Source organism: Harpegnathos saltator, unplaced genomic scaffold, assembly GCF_003227715.2.
Source record: "Harpegnathos saltator strain DR-91 unplaced genomic scaffold, Hsal_v8.6 scaffold486, whole genome shotgun sequence".
In the NCBI taxonomy this organism is placed as follows: domain Eukaryota; kingdom Metazoa; phylum Arthropoda; class Insecta; order Hymenoptera; family Formicidae; genus Harpegnathos; species Harpegnathos saltator.
The window spans coordinates 562,380-580,118 of record NW_020230300.1 but is presented as its reverse complement, the minus strand read 5'-3'; the positions used below and the strand labels follow the sequence as shown (position 1 = coordinate 580,118).

The following is a 17,739-nucleotide window of genomic DNA, read 5'->3' as shown; positions in this document are numbered from 1 at the left end:
GGAAAGAAACATCTGTACATTTGAAATAATGATTATTAGATTTATTATATAGCGTCATACAATTTTCTTCGAGACCACCAATTGAAAATATTTAGTACATTCTGTAATGCACAATTTTTCATATGATTATTACATCGAAAAATATTATTCAATTTTTGCAGGGAAGGCATATCGTCGTAATTGATGTCCATGGTCTTAATGATCACGCTGCTTCTCGCATTGTCATCCAGAAGTTGTAACAATCATTTCCGCTTCTCATGTCCCTTCACATACACAAATTGAGATGCATCGTCTTCAAGCTCGTCATACATATCACCCGCCACAGCTGCAGTAACCAGATGTTTAGCTCTGCAGTATTTGACGGTTCCATCTTCCCATCGTAATCCATGATGATTAGCAGTTAACCAGTAGGCCCTCGATTTGTCCGATCTTGTGAGCAGATGCCATGGCATCGGACTCGTGAAGATGTAGTGCGAAAGAATAGTTCCGTTCTTCAGTATCGCCGCTTCTTTTACAATAAATCTCTCTCCAACCATGAATCCTTGCAAGTCGACAAATGTCGGAGCATCCATGGCGAAATGCGAAATATTCTTCGACACGTCCAGGAGAGAAATGCCGTTTATAGCACTTTGTTTCGTGTATTATACTTTTCTCGTACATACTTTCTGATGTTAGTTGAGTTTGCGCACTATGTTGGTTAGCGGGCTGTATTCAACTACACGATCATGCAGGATGAGACAATATGCGGTAGTATTCACCGGTATATTCTCCTTACACTCAAATTCTATCCGCACATCCACAGTGGCACTCTTGATGGACTCATTTTGATGCGAACAATCGATAACCACGAAAGGACCTAGCCGCCGAAAGTCGGTAATTGCTAACCATACCTCAGCACTGTTGCATCCATAATACGATTTACGAAAACGTCTACATATCGTAAAGTATGGCGCATTTATTTTTTGCAAAGTCTAAATTCATGTCGTCGTACGGATAACACTCTGAATTCAAATAGAGCTTCACATTGATCAATTTGCAGTCATCGAAACGAGCTATATTTTCCGACATTACATTCTTCCGACCAGTCTGCAGCGCAAAGATAACGTATCGAGGCTTCTCCAGATTAGTAGCAGTTTTGATGGTCCACAGATGTTTGGTCGTGCTTTGCAGTAGAGGAAATTCATACAGATCCCACGAGCGGAAACTCATACTCAGGTATCGCCCGTTCCCCAAAGTTTTCAGCATGGAAAGTTTATTGATATCGTTCAAGATTACGTGAGGCATTCGCCATTGTATCTTGAATAGCTCAATCTTAGGATCCAGCGCTGAAGATCCTAATAGACTGTTGTTGTCGCTGCGCGATCGTAATAGAATCAATTCGTGATGCGCGTTAATCACCATACGCTTGTAGTCTTCACAGAATCCTAGCAACACGCTGAGTAGTACGCAAAAGTTGAAGTATCCATCCGGCGAAATAGTGTCAGTCGCATCCCACGCAGCATTTTTCATGACAACATTTTCGTCCGAAGACATCGATACATAGTTTTTGAGCGTTGAAGTTATTCTCACGTTTCTGTTACGATCAATCTCCACACCATCCAGTTCATAACGAATCTCATCAAACATGAATGCAACGCAATTATATCCCAACGTTACAGTTGCACCATCGACTGCAACTTGTTTCGTCATCTTCCCCTCGACATAGAGATAACTCTCGCATGACAATATGTAAAAATCCTGCTACTGTATGGGTATTCGTATCTCGTCGCTATATCCAAACGTTGTATTAGCGTATGGGTTGTACGTATGTGTCTCAATCTTGACGACGCGCTCGTCAAAGACCGGTTCACTTTCAATTTTCAAAATGTCAATCATCTTTCTCAATCGTTTCGTACAATGAATCCCAGAGATTTCAAAAATTCAACGTTCAACGCGCTGAGTTTCTTTCGAACGAGGGATTTTGTACCGTTAATCGCGTGTCTCGTAAAAGGTATATTTCCAGCTTGTTTCTCCTGTTCTACTTGATTCACCACAAGCATTTCATAGATTGCATTTATGATCGTCGCTGTCGTACATGCAATCTAATGGTAATCTCTTCTCCTCGAAAATCGAGCGATTGTCCTTCTTGATCAACGACACGCACCGTTAAATCTGTAATGCTCCGTGCGATGATTGGAAGGTAAATGACATGTGCCGGCGTTTCCGATATCTTATATCCTGGTGGCATCTTAGGCGAGAATTCATGTATCGTATGTACACGCATACTGTTACTGTACGCACCACTGACAATGCTGCATTCTATACGAATGATATTAACATTGACAATCTTAATCGATGCATCCGATTCGTACCATCGATGCGGTTCTAATACACGACTCGACGAGAATCCTAAAAGCGAGCCAATGTTGTTCGGCTTGCTAAAATTTATTCTATAAGCACATTTTATTTCACTCTTCATCGTATTATTATTGGCACGAATTATTATAGGATATTCATTCGTGTCATCTTTATATGGATTATTTTTGGAACGTACTGTTTTTTGAGCATGTGAAATTGCATTTTTTAAATATTCGTATATAGCACGCAATTCGTACGATCCTTCGGGAATCGTAATTTCTTCGTCGTTAGCACCATAGTAAAATCTATTATTTGACGAATTTACATTTGGTATCGTATTGTATGTTTCGAAATCCGTTAAATCAAGCTCGTAATCACCGTCGCTCAAATCTATAGCGGGAAAGCTCACCGTAAGGGTGCTACTGTTGCCAGTTAACGTAAGCGTTAGCGACATGTTCGCAAACTGCCAAGCGAATACTGACTGCTGCGAGCGGAATGTTGTCATTTAAATCCACATCGATCCTCTATCGTTTGGAGAAACTGTAAACACAATTGTCCGCATATGCTCTGACTGTAATGTTGATAAGACGTGCGATTGTATACAATTTTCACTACATCTCTCTCAAGGTATCGAATCAATTCCTTGGGCGGTCGAAGATTACCAAAGATTATCAAAATATACTGCATGATTTCCTCTTTTCGCATATGCCACCCAGTGTGTACCCGGTCCCTCTATGTTGTCTAAATTTACAATACCACTCTCGTTTTGACGTACTCCATCTATCGGTAAGGTGTCACGCATGAAAACACCTCGAAAGAAAGATATACGCATACGCCTCGCTAGTCTTTCCAACTGTACGTTAGTCATTGCACCCATGGGTAATTTTAGTGCCTCTTTGACGTTTTTCTTTTCTTTTTTCTGTAGCGCCTTTCCCGCGCTTGTACGGAGCAAGATACACTCAAACGCAAAAAACCCGGTACACTAAAAATTTGGGAAAAAATTACAAAATTTCAAATGATCATAACTTGGTAAATAATGAAGATACAAATATGCGCAGAAATGCAAAATGAAGCTTGAAACGTCCTCTTTAAGAATATCTGAATGGCAATTATGCTCGGCCATTTTTTTCAAAATGGCGGATGATAAAGTGAAAGGATGCAAAATTGATAATCAAAGGTCCGTGTTTGCGATGGTGCATGGTGTGCATCAGGTATCGCAGCGTAATGGGACCAAATGCACATGAAAGTATAGAGTGTTATCTTTAAAATGCTACTTTACCGAGCTCGACGTGATCATTTTTCACTGAGTTGTTCCAAATTTTGCTAAAAATGCGGTTTTCTTGTTAAATTTGCATAATTCAGTGAATAAGTATCGCATCAAGCTTTATAACGAAGTATTTTAAAGAAAACATTCTATATTTTTAGGTACTTTTCGTCCCATTGAGCTGCGACACTTACTTTGCTCCATGCGCCGTCGCACGCTCGAACCTTTTCTTAGCAATTTTTCATGTTCTCCTTTTTATCACCCGCCATTTTGAAAAAATATCGTTGCGCACAATTTCGATAGATCTTTTGAAAAGTACGGTTTCAAAGCTTTCAAACCGTTTTTGAAATTTGCTGCTAGGATATTTAGGTGTCGAGATATTCAATTTCGAATTTGCAACAAATGTCGATTCAGCGAGGCTTAAGGGGCTAAGAGGCTCTGCGGTTCGTTTGGCTCTTTCATAATTTCAATAGCCGCGTTCATTATTCTCTATACAATAATTTACACAATTTTGCGAATTGGAAATTTAATTTTTATCAAAAGTTATCATTCTTTACCCTTCAGTTACGCATGATCACTGTGGTATACACTTTAGTTCGCGAAGCTGTCCCTAGCTCTCTACCTTCTCCGTACGATTGGCCATTATGGTACACAGCTTGAATATGCTGTTCAGGATCGCGCCTGAATTCGCGGTGACCTGGCGCGCGGGATGCCGAGTCGCTGGACGCCACCTGAACGTCGAAATTCCCTGGCGCTCCTAGTCCACGGAGCCGCCGCGACGCGGCGATCTGGATTGTCGCGCGCGCGAGCCCCTCGGCTCGCACGCGAGTTCGAGCTGCCCAGGGCATATAAGAGTGCCCGCGGAGACGATCAGAGATTGCCTTCGTACAGCTTTTGGCTTTCGTACGCTCCACCACCGATAGTGGCACTATCTCTTGTACGCTGGACTTGTGATTCCAACGACCGAAGCGTCCAAAAATTCTATTTTTATCTTTGACGATGTGGCATGTGACAAGCAAGATACGATAAGAGAATACTTTGCCATGGGTCGTCATTCGAACGTTGACTGTTTCTATCTCTGTCAAACGTACGCAAAAATACCCAAGCATCTTATACGAGACAATGCAAATTTTCTGATTCTCTTTAAACAGGATGGTACCAATTTGAAACATGTGTACAACGATCATGTGAATACCGACATGTCATATGAGGATTTCAGTGCATTGTGTCGTAAATGTTGGGAGGATAAATATGGTTTCACAGTGATCGATAAGGACAGCTCAATGACCAACGGGCGATACAGGAAAGGATTTAACGACTTTGCTGTGCTGTGAGATGCTCAATCGTCGTTGCAACCTCAACGTGGTAACATCTTCAACGTCCACGAGACAAATATATCAATGATGAATAGTAGCATGAAGATTGAGAATCGTGGAAAGGTAGCGGAAGAGATTGCGAAAACGAGCGAATCGATCCGCAAGAAGTATCGCGCTTTGAAAACCGGTAGAATTATTGAGAATGCTGCATTGGAGAGACACTTTAAACCTATTATTGAACCTCTCAAGCAAATCGCGGGAAGCAGCGCCAATGTGGAAAGTAACGTTGATGTTAAAACTGCGCCACTATCAATGAGTACAAGCGAAGAAACAAAGAGTGTAATATTAAAACCTGAAAAAAAGATAAAGCGTAAGGCAAAACTTTCACCAGCCGCATTGACTCCGCTGAAACGGAAACTATTCAAAGATCCTTCGATAGTTTCTACATCGACGGGAGCTCTACAATATGAGGAACCACATGAACCTTCACCGATCAACAATCTACTCACTGATGATGATGATGATGAGAATGTTTTCGAAACCCCCGATAAACCGGTAATGACATCCGTTAGACGTCAGTTGCGAACGTACAAAGGACAACAAACTTTACGTGATCATTTTGGTTCGTTGGGTCAAAAATATATGAGGGCTGTGCTAAGTAGTGGAAAAGATAACACTATAGATTATGTTTACGGTGTACGTCTTAGTAACGATGGAGCAATGCTCGGTGATAAACGTGTCGATGTGGACAGAGACGATAATATAATCATAGGCGAAACAGGATACATTGGAACACCCGGTCTTTACGAGCTAATATTCAAAAGAATCCCCGACGATTCTGTGTACACCGAGGCTGATATGCAAAAATACAAAAGTATACTATTGGTGACGAATGCTCACAGACGCGGGTACCTCCCGCAAAATCCGATACTCAGTAACAAGGGACACAAATATAAACATATAATCGCGCCCCTAGTATCACATGCGTCGAGTGATAAAGTGGCCGGAAAAGGTTTATATGCATCTCAAGCTATGATGACCTTAAATGACAACAATATCGATTACGTGCATTGGGATGATCCCAACGAGCTGGTGGATCGTTTGCGATTGCTTGACGCTTCGCGCCGGCAACAACGCTCATGACAACGAAATTTTATCGATTATCGAAGATAATCGATCTCCGCGAAGCTGGTCTTATTATAAATTAAACAGCGCTGCACTGACACGAGTCAGTCAGTCAGTCAATCGTCAGCCAGTCGGTACAGCATCGACACAGCTTGCTCCGAAATGTCGACGCATAAGTTTGGAGTATTGCCAGACAGCAATAGTTCTCCGATCGAAGCGCATCAATGGAATGAACATGTTGAAAATTACATACATGAAAATGCTCTTTGTTTAAACGCTGCCAAAGTTTTTGACGCAAAGTCGCGCAAGATACAACATGTAGCGCAACCTGAAGCCGACAGTGACATTGCAACCAAATAATAAGTGGAAGAATATGTTGCAGGTGTGAGATATCATTTAAACAACGTTGCAACCAAACGATATGTACATGAAAATGCCCTTTGTCTAACCGCCAATAGTAAAGGTCGTGATGGCAAATGTTTCGATGCAAAAATGCATGCGATACATAATGTACCGCAGCCGGAAGCCTTCAATGACGCTGCGCACAAATATTATGTGGATGAGAGTATAAAGTCTGTAAAACTTATGTTGCATGAAAGTAACGTTGAGAAGAAACAGTATATCGATGAGAATATAAATGCTGTAAAGCTTCTACTGCATGAGAGTAACGTTGAGATGAAGCAGCATGTAGATGAGAATGTTAAAAAATTGAAGGATTGGCTGGAAGACTACCGGAAAAAAACATACAGAGCATAAATAGCATTCATGAGAACATAGACCAAATTTTAGACTGGACACGCTCAGAGATAAAGAAATCAGCGGAAATATAAAAGTAGAATATATTTTTACCTGTGTGTCCCCTTCGCTTTCGAACTCGAAAAGTTAAGTTGGGTTTTGTTACAACGAATCGGAGATCGCAGGGAAGAGAAAAGAGGTGGGGAGAAAGGAATATACAACATTTTTATAAAATAAATTCACATTTTATTTTTGAAGTTACATTCGTAGTTTTGCAAACACTCGTAGCATTCTGCGTTCGTTACAATTTCGTGTATAATTTCATTTAAATGAATCGTGGTTAATTCACGGAATACAATATTAAAATACGCGTCTAAAAATTGTAAATTTTTTATTTGACGCCGTACGTTTTCCTCGATTTCTCGATATTTATCAGCGAGCGTCTGTTTCACAAAATCTTCGTTTACACCTTTCTTCGCAAGATTAAGTTCTATTTCGGATATTAAAATATATTTACAATTACTCACAAGAGCTGCAACCGCTTGTAAGTGTTCATATCTAGCATCGATACATTTCGCGACAGTTTCCAGACCATCGAAAGATGTCTTCTGCATTACAACATTCTCCGTGTATAGCTTACGCTTCTTCAACGGCGACTGCTTCAAATGTGTAGAGTCCTCCGATGCCTTCTTCGCAGACTCGCTTTCGTCCGCCATTTTCCCTCGCTGGCTCACCATTATAGCCCGTGCACCGTACGTTGAGGTAAAGCTGATGGCGATATTGTTGATGATGATAGGGGCTGGCATATTCTTATTTTCCCCGCACAAATAAGAATTTGCAGAGGGTATAATGTCTTTAAATTTCTCCCACGTATTCAAATCAAGGAGAATTCCTGAAGACGTGTTTCCCATTATCCTGATCGATGGCTCAAATGGTCCCATGTCGTACATGGTACGCAACCCAACTTGCATCCTCTTAGTGTCCGAATTGTTGAGAGCGTAAGTCGTGCATAGAAGCATGTTACGCTCGTTTCCCACTTCTGTAGAGAGGCTGTTCGACGTCTTCTTAAGATCGACGTTCACGTTAGCGGCGGACATTTTTCTTGCAAGAACTTGTAAATAACTTGTAAAAAACTTGTAAATAACGAAAACTAGCTATGCTGCGAGTAAAAGCAACGAAGCTCGAATGCTTCACCAGTCTCAACACCGTATGTCTTTCCCCGTAGAGAATAGAAAAAGTAGTGAGGATGGTGATGCGCAGACGTAAAAGGTCTACAACTACTTATCTTTTTCAAAATGATAAGATATAGTTTTTATATTTACTTAGAATGGAGAGATAGACTACTATATCAATACCATAATTTTAGACTAGACATGCTCAGAGATAAAGAAATCAGGGGAAATATTAGGTGTAGTAAAAAGAAATCCATTATTTTTGCATGAAATTGAAGGCTTTAATTATCATAGTTAGAATGATCCGATTTAGGTCAAATATGCGCCGTTTTGTTCGATAACTTGTTGCCATTTTGAAGGTAATTTCATTATGCCTCTCTCATAGAAGCCCTCGTCCCTATTGGCAAAAAATTGAGACAGTCGATTTTCACAAGCCTCTCTTGAAGCGAATTTTTCACCAGAAGAATTGTTCACCATGGACAGGAACAGATGGTAATCACTTGGTGCCAGGTTGGGACTATAAGGTGGATGCATAAGAACCTCCCAACCAAGCTCCCGGAGCTTCTAACGAGTCACTATCGATGTGTGTGGCCTGGTGTTGTCCTGATGGAACACAATTCCTCTCCTATTGGCCAAAGCTGGCCGCTTCTGGGCGATTGCTTTCTTCAGACGGTCCAATTGTTGACAGTACAGTTCCGAGTTAAGAGTTTTGCCGTAGGGGAGCAGCTCATAGTAGATAATTCCCTGCCAATCCCACCAAACACACAGCAAAACCTTCCTGGTCGTCAATCCTGGCTTGGCCACCGTTTCCGCCGGCTCACCGCGATTCGACCACGACCGTTTTCGCTTTACGTTGTCATAAGTGATCCACTTTTCATCACCAGTGACCAGCCGCTTCAGAAATGGGTCGATTTTGTTGCGATTCAGCAGTGATTCGCAGATGGAAATTCGGTCCATGAGGTTTTTTTGCGTTAACTCGTGTGGCACCCATACATCGAGCTTCTTTTTGTATCCAGCCTTATTCAAATGGTTCCAAACGGTTTTTTGTGCAATCTTTAGCTCTTGGGCAATCGAAACAGTGCTTACATGACGGTCGGACTCGACAATGTCCATGATTTTATCGATATTTTCGACAATTGGCTTTCCAATGCGTGGTGCATCTTTGACATCGAAATTACCGGAACGGAATCGACGAAACCAAAATTGCGCGTGATTGGCTGTTACAGTATCAGGACCATAAACACTATTCATATTTTCAGCCGCCTGGCTTGCGTTTTTGCTTTTATCGAAGAAAAACTGTAAAATAGCGTATTTTCTCTTTGCTAGTGTCCATCTTTGACGCGCGCTCAAACAAAACTGAGTCAACTAATCACAAAACTGTCAGTAAAGTTTTTTTAGTACGAAATCTCATCTTTCTAACGCCATCTAGTGGAACCCGATCGGACTTATAGAACGCGGGATACAGATAACTAAAGCCATCTATTGGAAAAATAATGGATTTCTTTTTACTACACCTGATATAAAAGTAGAATATTATAGTTAAATTGACATATAGTATCAACATAGAGAGAGACGGATCATCACAAACTGCAATGGCGAAGCAATCATCAAAATTTAACAAAAAGAAGAAAAGTTCAGAGAAGCAGTTCATCGGTAACGAAAAGCATCGGTTGGTGGAGGAGTTGCACGCTCCAGCGAGAAGATACTTTCCCCGTAGACGCGTCATAGTGCGCGGATACGATGATCTTTGGCAAATTGACTTGGTAGAGATGCGTCCTTACTCGCGATTCAATAGAGGCTACCACTATATACTCACTGTTATCGATGTGTTGAGCAAATATGCGTGGGCTATACCGATGAAGAGCAAAAGCGGTAAAGAAGCAGTGGCAGTGTTCGCCAGGATATTTCAAGAATCTGGAAGATGTCCGAAAAATTTGCAAACGGACCAGGGAAAAGAATTTTATAATGCGGATCTGCAGAAACTCCTTAAAAAACACGGTATCAATCATTATTCTACGTACTCGGTAATGAAGGCATCTGTTGTGGAACGATTCAACCGCACGTTAAAGAACGACATGTGGAAAATGTTTACGTTAAATGGAACATACAAATGGATCGACTCGTTACCATGCCTTATCATAGAGTACAACACACGGAAACATCGAACTATCGACATGCGTCCTATCGATGTGACACCTGAAATCGCCAATAAGCTCCTACACACAGTCTACAACAACGTAAAGATCGCTGCGCCTGCGAGATTCAAAGTGGGTGATCTGGTACGCGTGAGCAAATTCAAAACCATCTTTGAAAAAGGCTATACACCGAATTGGACAACCGAAGTATTTAAAATCGTCAAAGTGCAGACAACTAATCCAGCGACCTATCTGCTTGAGGATTCTCGCGGAAAGTCTATTGCCGGAGGATTTTACGAATACGAACTGCATCGCGCTGCTAATCCTGACGTTTATCTCGTGGAAAAGGTGTTGCGAAAAAGCGGCGACAAGGTTTTAGTGAAATGGTTGGGATTTGATGATTCGCACAACTCTTGGATACACCAAGAAAATGTATTGTAACCAATTCTTTGTTATAAACACTTTTTTATTACAATATCCTATTATAAACAGCTTGTAATAAATCATCTTTTATTATAGTTAACAATATTTCTTACAAACAAATATATGTACAATGATCGCTTTTCATTTTACAATATACATGTATGCACAATGATCGCTTTTTAGTTTACAATTGTATCCTGTAATGTCCCCATGGTAAAATGTCTGTTGAGTTCGGTACGATATACCGCTTGTCATCATACGGACTCAGAGCAGTTTTCAGTTCGGACACGGTGTAGACTTTGTGCATTTTGGATCGTATGCATGACTGACGACGTTGCTTTTCGACCTCATCTCTCAGACACTGCATATAATCATCAAACGTTATAGTTCGCGCTACGACATTGGTCTTCACACCTTTCGCCTTCTTCGTGTCATTTTTGCTGTCTACCTTTAGCGCGTACATCTTTGCTCTGAGCCCGACGAATTCCGTCATAATCGCTCCGTTATTTTCATCTTTCATCAGACCTGGTACCTTTTTGTTGACAAGCGGTATACCGTACTCGTTATCAGCGGGATAATCACTCGTATCAAACTTAGAAATATTACGTTTCATGTGCTCGAAAATATCATCGCATTGGATATGGTAGATTAAATTGTCAGTATCGGTGTACATTACTTTACATTTGTTCTGATACAGAGGAGACATGTACTCGTGATAAAATTCGTATAAGCAGATCTTGGATATGTCAAGGATACACATACCCACATAGATCGGCTTATTGAATTTCACCTCAAGTTTATGTAGCTCAACGGCGATTAAATTTTCCGAAGACACTTCTGCTATGAAAATTTGGTCTCGCAATCATTGCCTCAGCACCGTATCGTCCGTCCCATTTTGTCAATAGTTTTACGTCTACGTGATTGCGAACGTTTTCCATAGTTTTACCGAACACCGCGTTGCTCATCAATTTGTACAAATTTTTCTCGAAATCGTTTGTCCCGCGTGTTCTAAACTGCGTATTAAGTTCGGTATAATCGCGGAGCCATGGAGATTGAGCAAATTTGAGTATGCGGTGTATCTTTCCAATACGAAGACTGTGACGCGTGCACTGTTGCAGGTTGCGATAATGAATCACATAACGCTACTTATCGCATAAGGTTGCGAGAAGCTTGTTCTGCTTTTTGTTTGGCGGTTTGCCCCGCGTCGGACAGAACGGTAGGTCAGTGTGCGCGTCGTGCAGACGTTGCGGATACTCTAAGTCAGAGCTCGGCAAAATGTGCACGCGACGGCCGATTTTCGACTATCTCCGCCCACTGTTATTCCCTTTACCTCGCCGCTCCGCGCGCTGCCCATAAGCCGCTCAAGCCTCAGGAGCGTGTTTCCAATAGTTTTCACGTCACCCATGAAGTACTATTATTGACGCATTTTTTTTAAGTGGTATCCCCAGTAGGTCTCTTCATTTTTCAAAAATGAAGTTTATAAAAAATGGAAAGTGTTCTTCTTTAAGCGACGATTCCTTATCACATCTTATGCGGCTCGCTACATGCAATATCCAAATTGACGTTTCCATTCTTACCAATAAAAGACGCCGAAAATCGAATTGAATATTCTTCATTTAACATATTTTATTTCGCTTCTGTTCAATTAGTTACGGGTTGTTACAGTCATCAGTGGATTCGGCTTACTGGGGATACCACTTAAAAAAAAACGCGTCAACAATAGTACTTCATGGGTGACGTGGAAAACTACTGGAAACACGCTCCTGAGACTCGAGCGGCTTATAGGCAGCGCGCGGAGCGGCGAGGTAAAGGGAATAGCGGTGGGCGGAGATAGTCGAAAATCGGCCGTCGCGTGCACATTTTGCCGAGCTCTGCTCTAAGTCAACCTCCAGAATGTAACCTATAGGTGAATCTAGTGCGATTGATGATATGTCGAAATTCGATACATCATCGACCCATCGAAATTCGGCGTATGGCAACTGTTGACACATTGCCCAACCATACAAGTTATTTACATCGAAGTACATCAAGTATGATGATGGTTGCAATGGATCGTAAGACTGCATGTACTTGTTATTGGCTTTTGCATATCTACCGGAACATTGACTGAGGCCACCGCGAATACTGCGCTCGATGAACATGACCATATCGATATCAGTGAACAGTTCGAAATTAACGCCTGTATTTCAACATAGCATCCCACGTAAAACCAGGCAAAGTGTAATAATACGCGGGATCTAACCCATAACTTTTGATACAACTATTGCGGAAATTTTCAAAAATATCGGCCAGCAACAAGACATCAATCTTCAGATACAAGTCGCTATATTCACCTAAGGTTTGAATGGCGAACCGTTGCCAGATGTTCGTGGCGTGCGCGTAATCGCTCTCAGATACCGTGTCACCCGTCAAGAACTGTAAAATGACTCGTGCGGCGGTAAACACCGATCCTGCAACTTGTCCGCGCAATCAAGGTATTCGTACGGAAAGACCCCCTTTCGCGTCAATAAATCAAAATCCTTGTCGGACAAATTTGAAAATTCGGACCGAACAATTTTTAATTTGTCGTTGTCGAGAAAAGACGCCAATTTATCGAGACTAGTACTAAGAAATTTGTACGAATCGATGAACCGCAATTGTACATAATTTTTCCATTTATTCCTACTATCCGTCATGTTTCCTACAGTCTTTGTAAACGAAATATATTTTTCTTTGGTTATCGGTAGTACAGCGATTGAACCTTCGAACGCGGTTGCTATATCTTTGATGATAAAGTATGAATCATAACCGGATAAGTTGTAAAAGACTACGGGAATGCAATAACTGTCTTGATAATTTAGATTGCAATTCGAATGCGCGGGACCTCTGTACCGTCCAGTCAGGTGGCAATGATCGGGCACGCGTGTATCATCCTTTGCGAATGATTTCTCGCACACATGACACAGCATAGCGTTTTGAAATGTCTCCCACTGTTCTTTCGACAAAGTTTCCATGGGGACATTTGAGGACAAAATATCCTTTACACGATGTGCCAGTTCTTCAAGTTCTTTGACAAACCATGAGATGCAATCCCGATCGCGACGACATCGATACGCGGATAATGACTCGTCGTAGGAACATCGAACGTAATATGCTATACTAAATACGCTATGATGTTGATACGCATACGAACTCGTTTGTTCTTCCCTCGGTGTCTTCTTCAGAATGCATTCCAAGTCGGCGTAAACTATAAACGGGATCCGCTCCTTCCTGCAGTAGTTGGTGAAGCTGAGCCATTTGTTGTCATCGTTTGGCAAGATGATGGCACAGTTATTCATATTTTGACAGTCGACGGTATGGTTCTCCAGCTTCTCGCTCGAGCTGAAGTAATGTAGACATCTGGAAAAACATTATTTGTTATTAGTATATGTCACATTATACATTGCGTTCTTAGTGTATATTTACCGGTCGCAAATATGTTTTTTGTGTTCCTTTTTGCTCAGTTGTGAACTGACGAATCGGGACAAATTCTTGATCCACGCGAAGTGCCCAGCGTTATCATCATCTAGCGGATCTGGGATATGCAGCAGGTTGACATGCTTCTCCATTTTCTGTTCCGTGAGACATATGGGTGCGACCACGTTTCCTTCTTTCTTTGTCGCGTTGTCATATCTCTTCTCCACACTATAAATGTTGATCGAGATATCGTTCAACCGTTCAAACTTTTTAATTTGGTTTATGCACATTGGAAATCCAATGTCCTGCATATTCAAAACCGATGTATAGTGTGGATACGAAGATTGACGATCTGCGTGTTTGTCGGCTGGACATAACGCTGTAACCACTGCCCATGCGAAACATGCATTGTCCATAGATTGCACGTTAATTATAGCCCGCTTCATTTTTATTTCGCGCGGTAACTCGATATGACAATGTAATGGATTGTATTTGTTAACATTAACAGTCAGATCGAGTATGCGCGAGAGTGCCCACCCGCTATCTCGTTCCTGAAATTCTTCCATGGACCCTAAGGTGGGTTCGATAATACGCATCGCGAACCAATTGTCTAGATCGGATGTGAAAAAAGTTCAACGTTCCTCGTATTAATGCTCTTGTTCGCGCGTTTATCACCTGCCACAAATTCACCGTTGAACACAGTATTCACTTTTATGCTACCGTGTCTCTTCATAACGCTTCGCACATGCTCGAGCACGATATTCTTCACATCTTGGAGAAATCGAAGAGGGTCGATATAGTCTGTATTTACAATCGCCCCGGTTGATATGCGACTATTGAACGCTGTATCGATTTCTCGCCAAACAAGTGTCGAATGTCCGGCTCCTGCGTATACGAAACGTCTGCGCAAAGTATTTTTTAAACCCTCGAGTTGCGCTATACGAGCAACCATCGAGTGCGCTGAACCAACCGATAGTCGCGGTTGTTTGGCTCGGCTATGCTGTTCCAACGACTCGAGACACTCGTCGCACTTTTGTTCCCATGCGAGGTATTCGTCTAGCGAGCCTAATCGAGCGGCCTGATTCTGCAGCTCACGTTTTACGGTTGATAATGATGATAAAGATGATAATGGTGATTCTGCCATTTTTCTAGCAAACGTTGTAAACACACTGTAACTGCACGCTCTGCTCTTCTTCGACTAAACTATAGAATATTCTGCTTTGAACATTTTATAGCCCTTAACTCTTTCAAAAATGCATGCCATTATCAAAATTCGGGAAACTTCCTCGACGAACTATTAAACACATTTCTGAGTCTTAAACTCATATCAACTCGTTGTGGACTTTGCCTAATTGCATGCCTTTCTTTATCTGATACAATAATAGACTTATAGACCTATGATTGGTATCAGCAGTCTGGTGTCCACTCTGTTTGTCTTCGACTAAACTATAGAATGTTCTGATTTGAACTTTTTTATAGCTCTTCTGTCTTCCACATGCGCACACACACGCACACACACACACACATATCGTTATTACATTCTTCCTGCTTCTTTTTATCTTGTATAGTATATTGGATGAAGTTTTTGTACCGTATATAAGAATTCTGTTTTAAATATGTCATATTAGTGCATACATATTGGACACAGATTGCATGGTCTTATTTGGTAGACGGGGTTTCTACAGTTTGAACAAAATACACCATCAATCACATCGTGTCTTTCGGTGATGTGTTTGCGCACTGCAAATATTTCTGTAACTGTATCGCGAACGCCATCAACAAAACATGATGTGCAGAACCGTAAATTGTCTCCAGAATTATATGAAAAATAAATGCAACACACTTTTGTTTGGCCGCTCAAAGTATTAATTTCTGAAACTTCCAATTTCTTCACTTTTTCATTCACTAATTGATTACTATTGTCACTATCATAATTACTATCATCCGTGAGTATATGATTTATATCTTCTTCGTCTTCTATTTCTTCGTTTTCTATTTCTTCGTCTTCTATTTCTTCATGCTCTATGTTTTCACGATCCATACTGAAAGAGCTCTGACTGGTAAATATACACAAAATTAAATCTATATGCTTCACTTTTGCCACTCTTCTCGTTATTATTTGAAGAATCAGCGACGACACCTTCTCAATACTTTCTTCGATATTACTCAAACACGGAACATAATAAGCGACTGATGCTGGAGGGGCGTGGGTAGCATCTTCGCTCGTTCACTTCTATAGTCCCTCATTTTAAACAATCTTCGATAGATAACTCCCGGAAAAACCTAGCCAAAAATAGTCATATCTTTACATGATGCAGCACTAAGTGCTTCACAGGATGCACCCTATGATAAGATATGCATACCTTTCTTTATCTGATACCACAATAATACTTGCAGACCTACGATTTGGTATCGGCAGTCTGGGAGGTCAACGACTGACAAAAATATTTTGGTCAAAATGTGATATTGTAATACATAGCACCATTATATTGCAGCGTTTACGAATTGTAATAAAAGTATAAATATTGTGCATTTCTGTATTGCGCATTATTTTCTGTTGTATTGCGATGCGCTATGACTGGTATTATTTCATCGATGTATGACTGTTTAATTGACTGGTTACAACGCTGTGCCAGAGAATTAATATCTAGTTTCAGAAGATATATTAATATGTGCATTAGAAATTTTGAGAACCCTGAAGAAAACGGTGGAGGGGATAGCATGGTAACATTGGCGGAGGAAACTCGGAGGGAAACTAGCCTGTGTTGAAGAAGCTTCAGCATCAGTCGCTCTGCAAAGACACGATTCAACAGTCGCTCTGTCAAAAGACAAGGTTCGATAGTAACTTCCACATACAGTAAACCAAAATGTCCGATGTCGAAGTGAACGCTGTACAAGCAAATTATTACACGCCTGTTCAACATGTGGATGAGGATGAGGATCACCCCAGGTGGAAACAAAACGACGAGTGTTTCGAGGAGCCACCATGCAAAATGGAACGTAAGAAGTGAGTATCAATGTGAATTTGGTTGGTACTTTGTGCGCACTTTTCCGACTGAATTTTTAAATGTATATAACATTTACATTGTAATTTTATAGCATTCCTGAACCATGTCATGCTACTCGCATCCTGGGGCGCAGATATGTTTTGACTGCAACGTCTCATAAGTATTTGGAAATTGGACTCAATGTACAATATCGACCCTACCCCGTTGTGGAAATAGTTCTCGGCGACAATCGCGGTAATGAACTAATATTACATACAGACACTTGGGGAAAACTGATGGAAAATCGTGGTGCTGTACGGCGACTTCTGGAAGCGCGCAATCCATCGTACTTTCCGCTACGGATTCGAAATTTAGGAGTGAAATTGTTCGAGCTAAATGGTTCAAAAATTGTAAAATTAATGCAATCTTCTAAGAGTTTGTATCTGAGTCCTGCTACAATGAACAAGTTATTTACTTATGAATATTGCATTGATCATATATATACGCAGTTGTCTGAACAGTCGTATCTGGTTAGATCAAGAATTCTAACTTTTGTAAAAGATCTTCGAGAAAAAAAATTACCGAAATGTGCAATGTGGTAAAAACGATACGTGAAAGCACTGCCTTTGACAGTGAGTCACTTATTGATTGCGAGCTGCTGGCATGTGCTTCGAAAGATATCTTGCACGAAGCTATGAACTGTTTGGTATTCTGAGCTGTTTGGTATTCTGAGAAATAAATTACCTTGTTATATATTATGATACATCTTTTTTACTTTAGACCAGATCCTTTCTTCCAACTTCCCCTTAT

General features: G+C 41.0%; 2 protein-coding genes across 2 annotated transcripts; one reads left to right on the top strand and one right to left on the bottom strand.

The window, feature by feature from the left end:
* Positions 1 to 10,648: 10,648 nt before the first annotated feature.
* Positions 10,649 to 11,772, bottom strand: LOC112589368 (uncharacterized). The gene has a single exon (XM_025302359.1). The coding sequence runs from the start codon at positions 11,265 to 11,267 to the stop codon at positions 10,692 to 10,694; it is 576 nt and encodes a 191-aa protein (XP_025158144.1). The 5' UTR covers positions 11,268 to 11,772; the 3' UTR covers positions 10,649 to 10,691.
* A 4,808-nt stretch (positions 11,773 to 16,580) lies between these two features.
* LOC112589371 (uncharacterized) lies at positions 16,581 to 17,531 on the top strand. Its single transcript, XM_025302368.1, has 2 exons — positions 16,581 to 16,949; positions 17,042 to 17,531. Exons 1-2 carry the CDS (start codon positions 16,810 to 16,812, stop codon positions 17,529 to 17,531), a joined length of 630 nt encoding a protein of 209 aa, XP_025158153.1. The 5' UTR covers positions 16,581 to 16,809.
* The last annotated feature ends 208 nt before the right edge of the window (positions 17,532 to 17,739 follow it).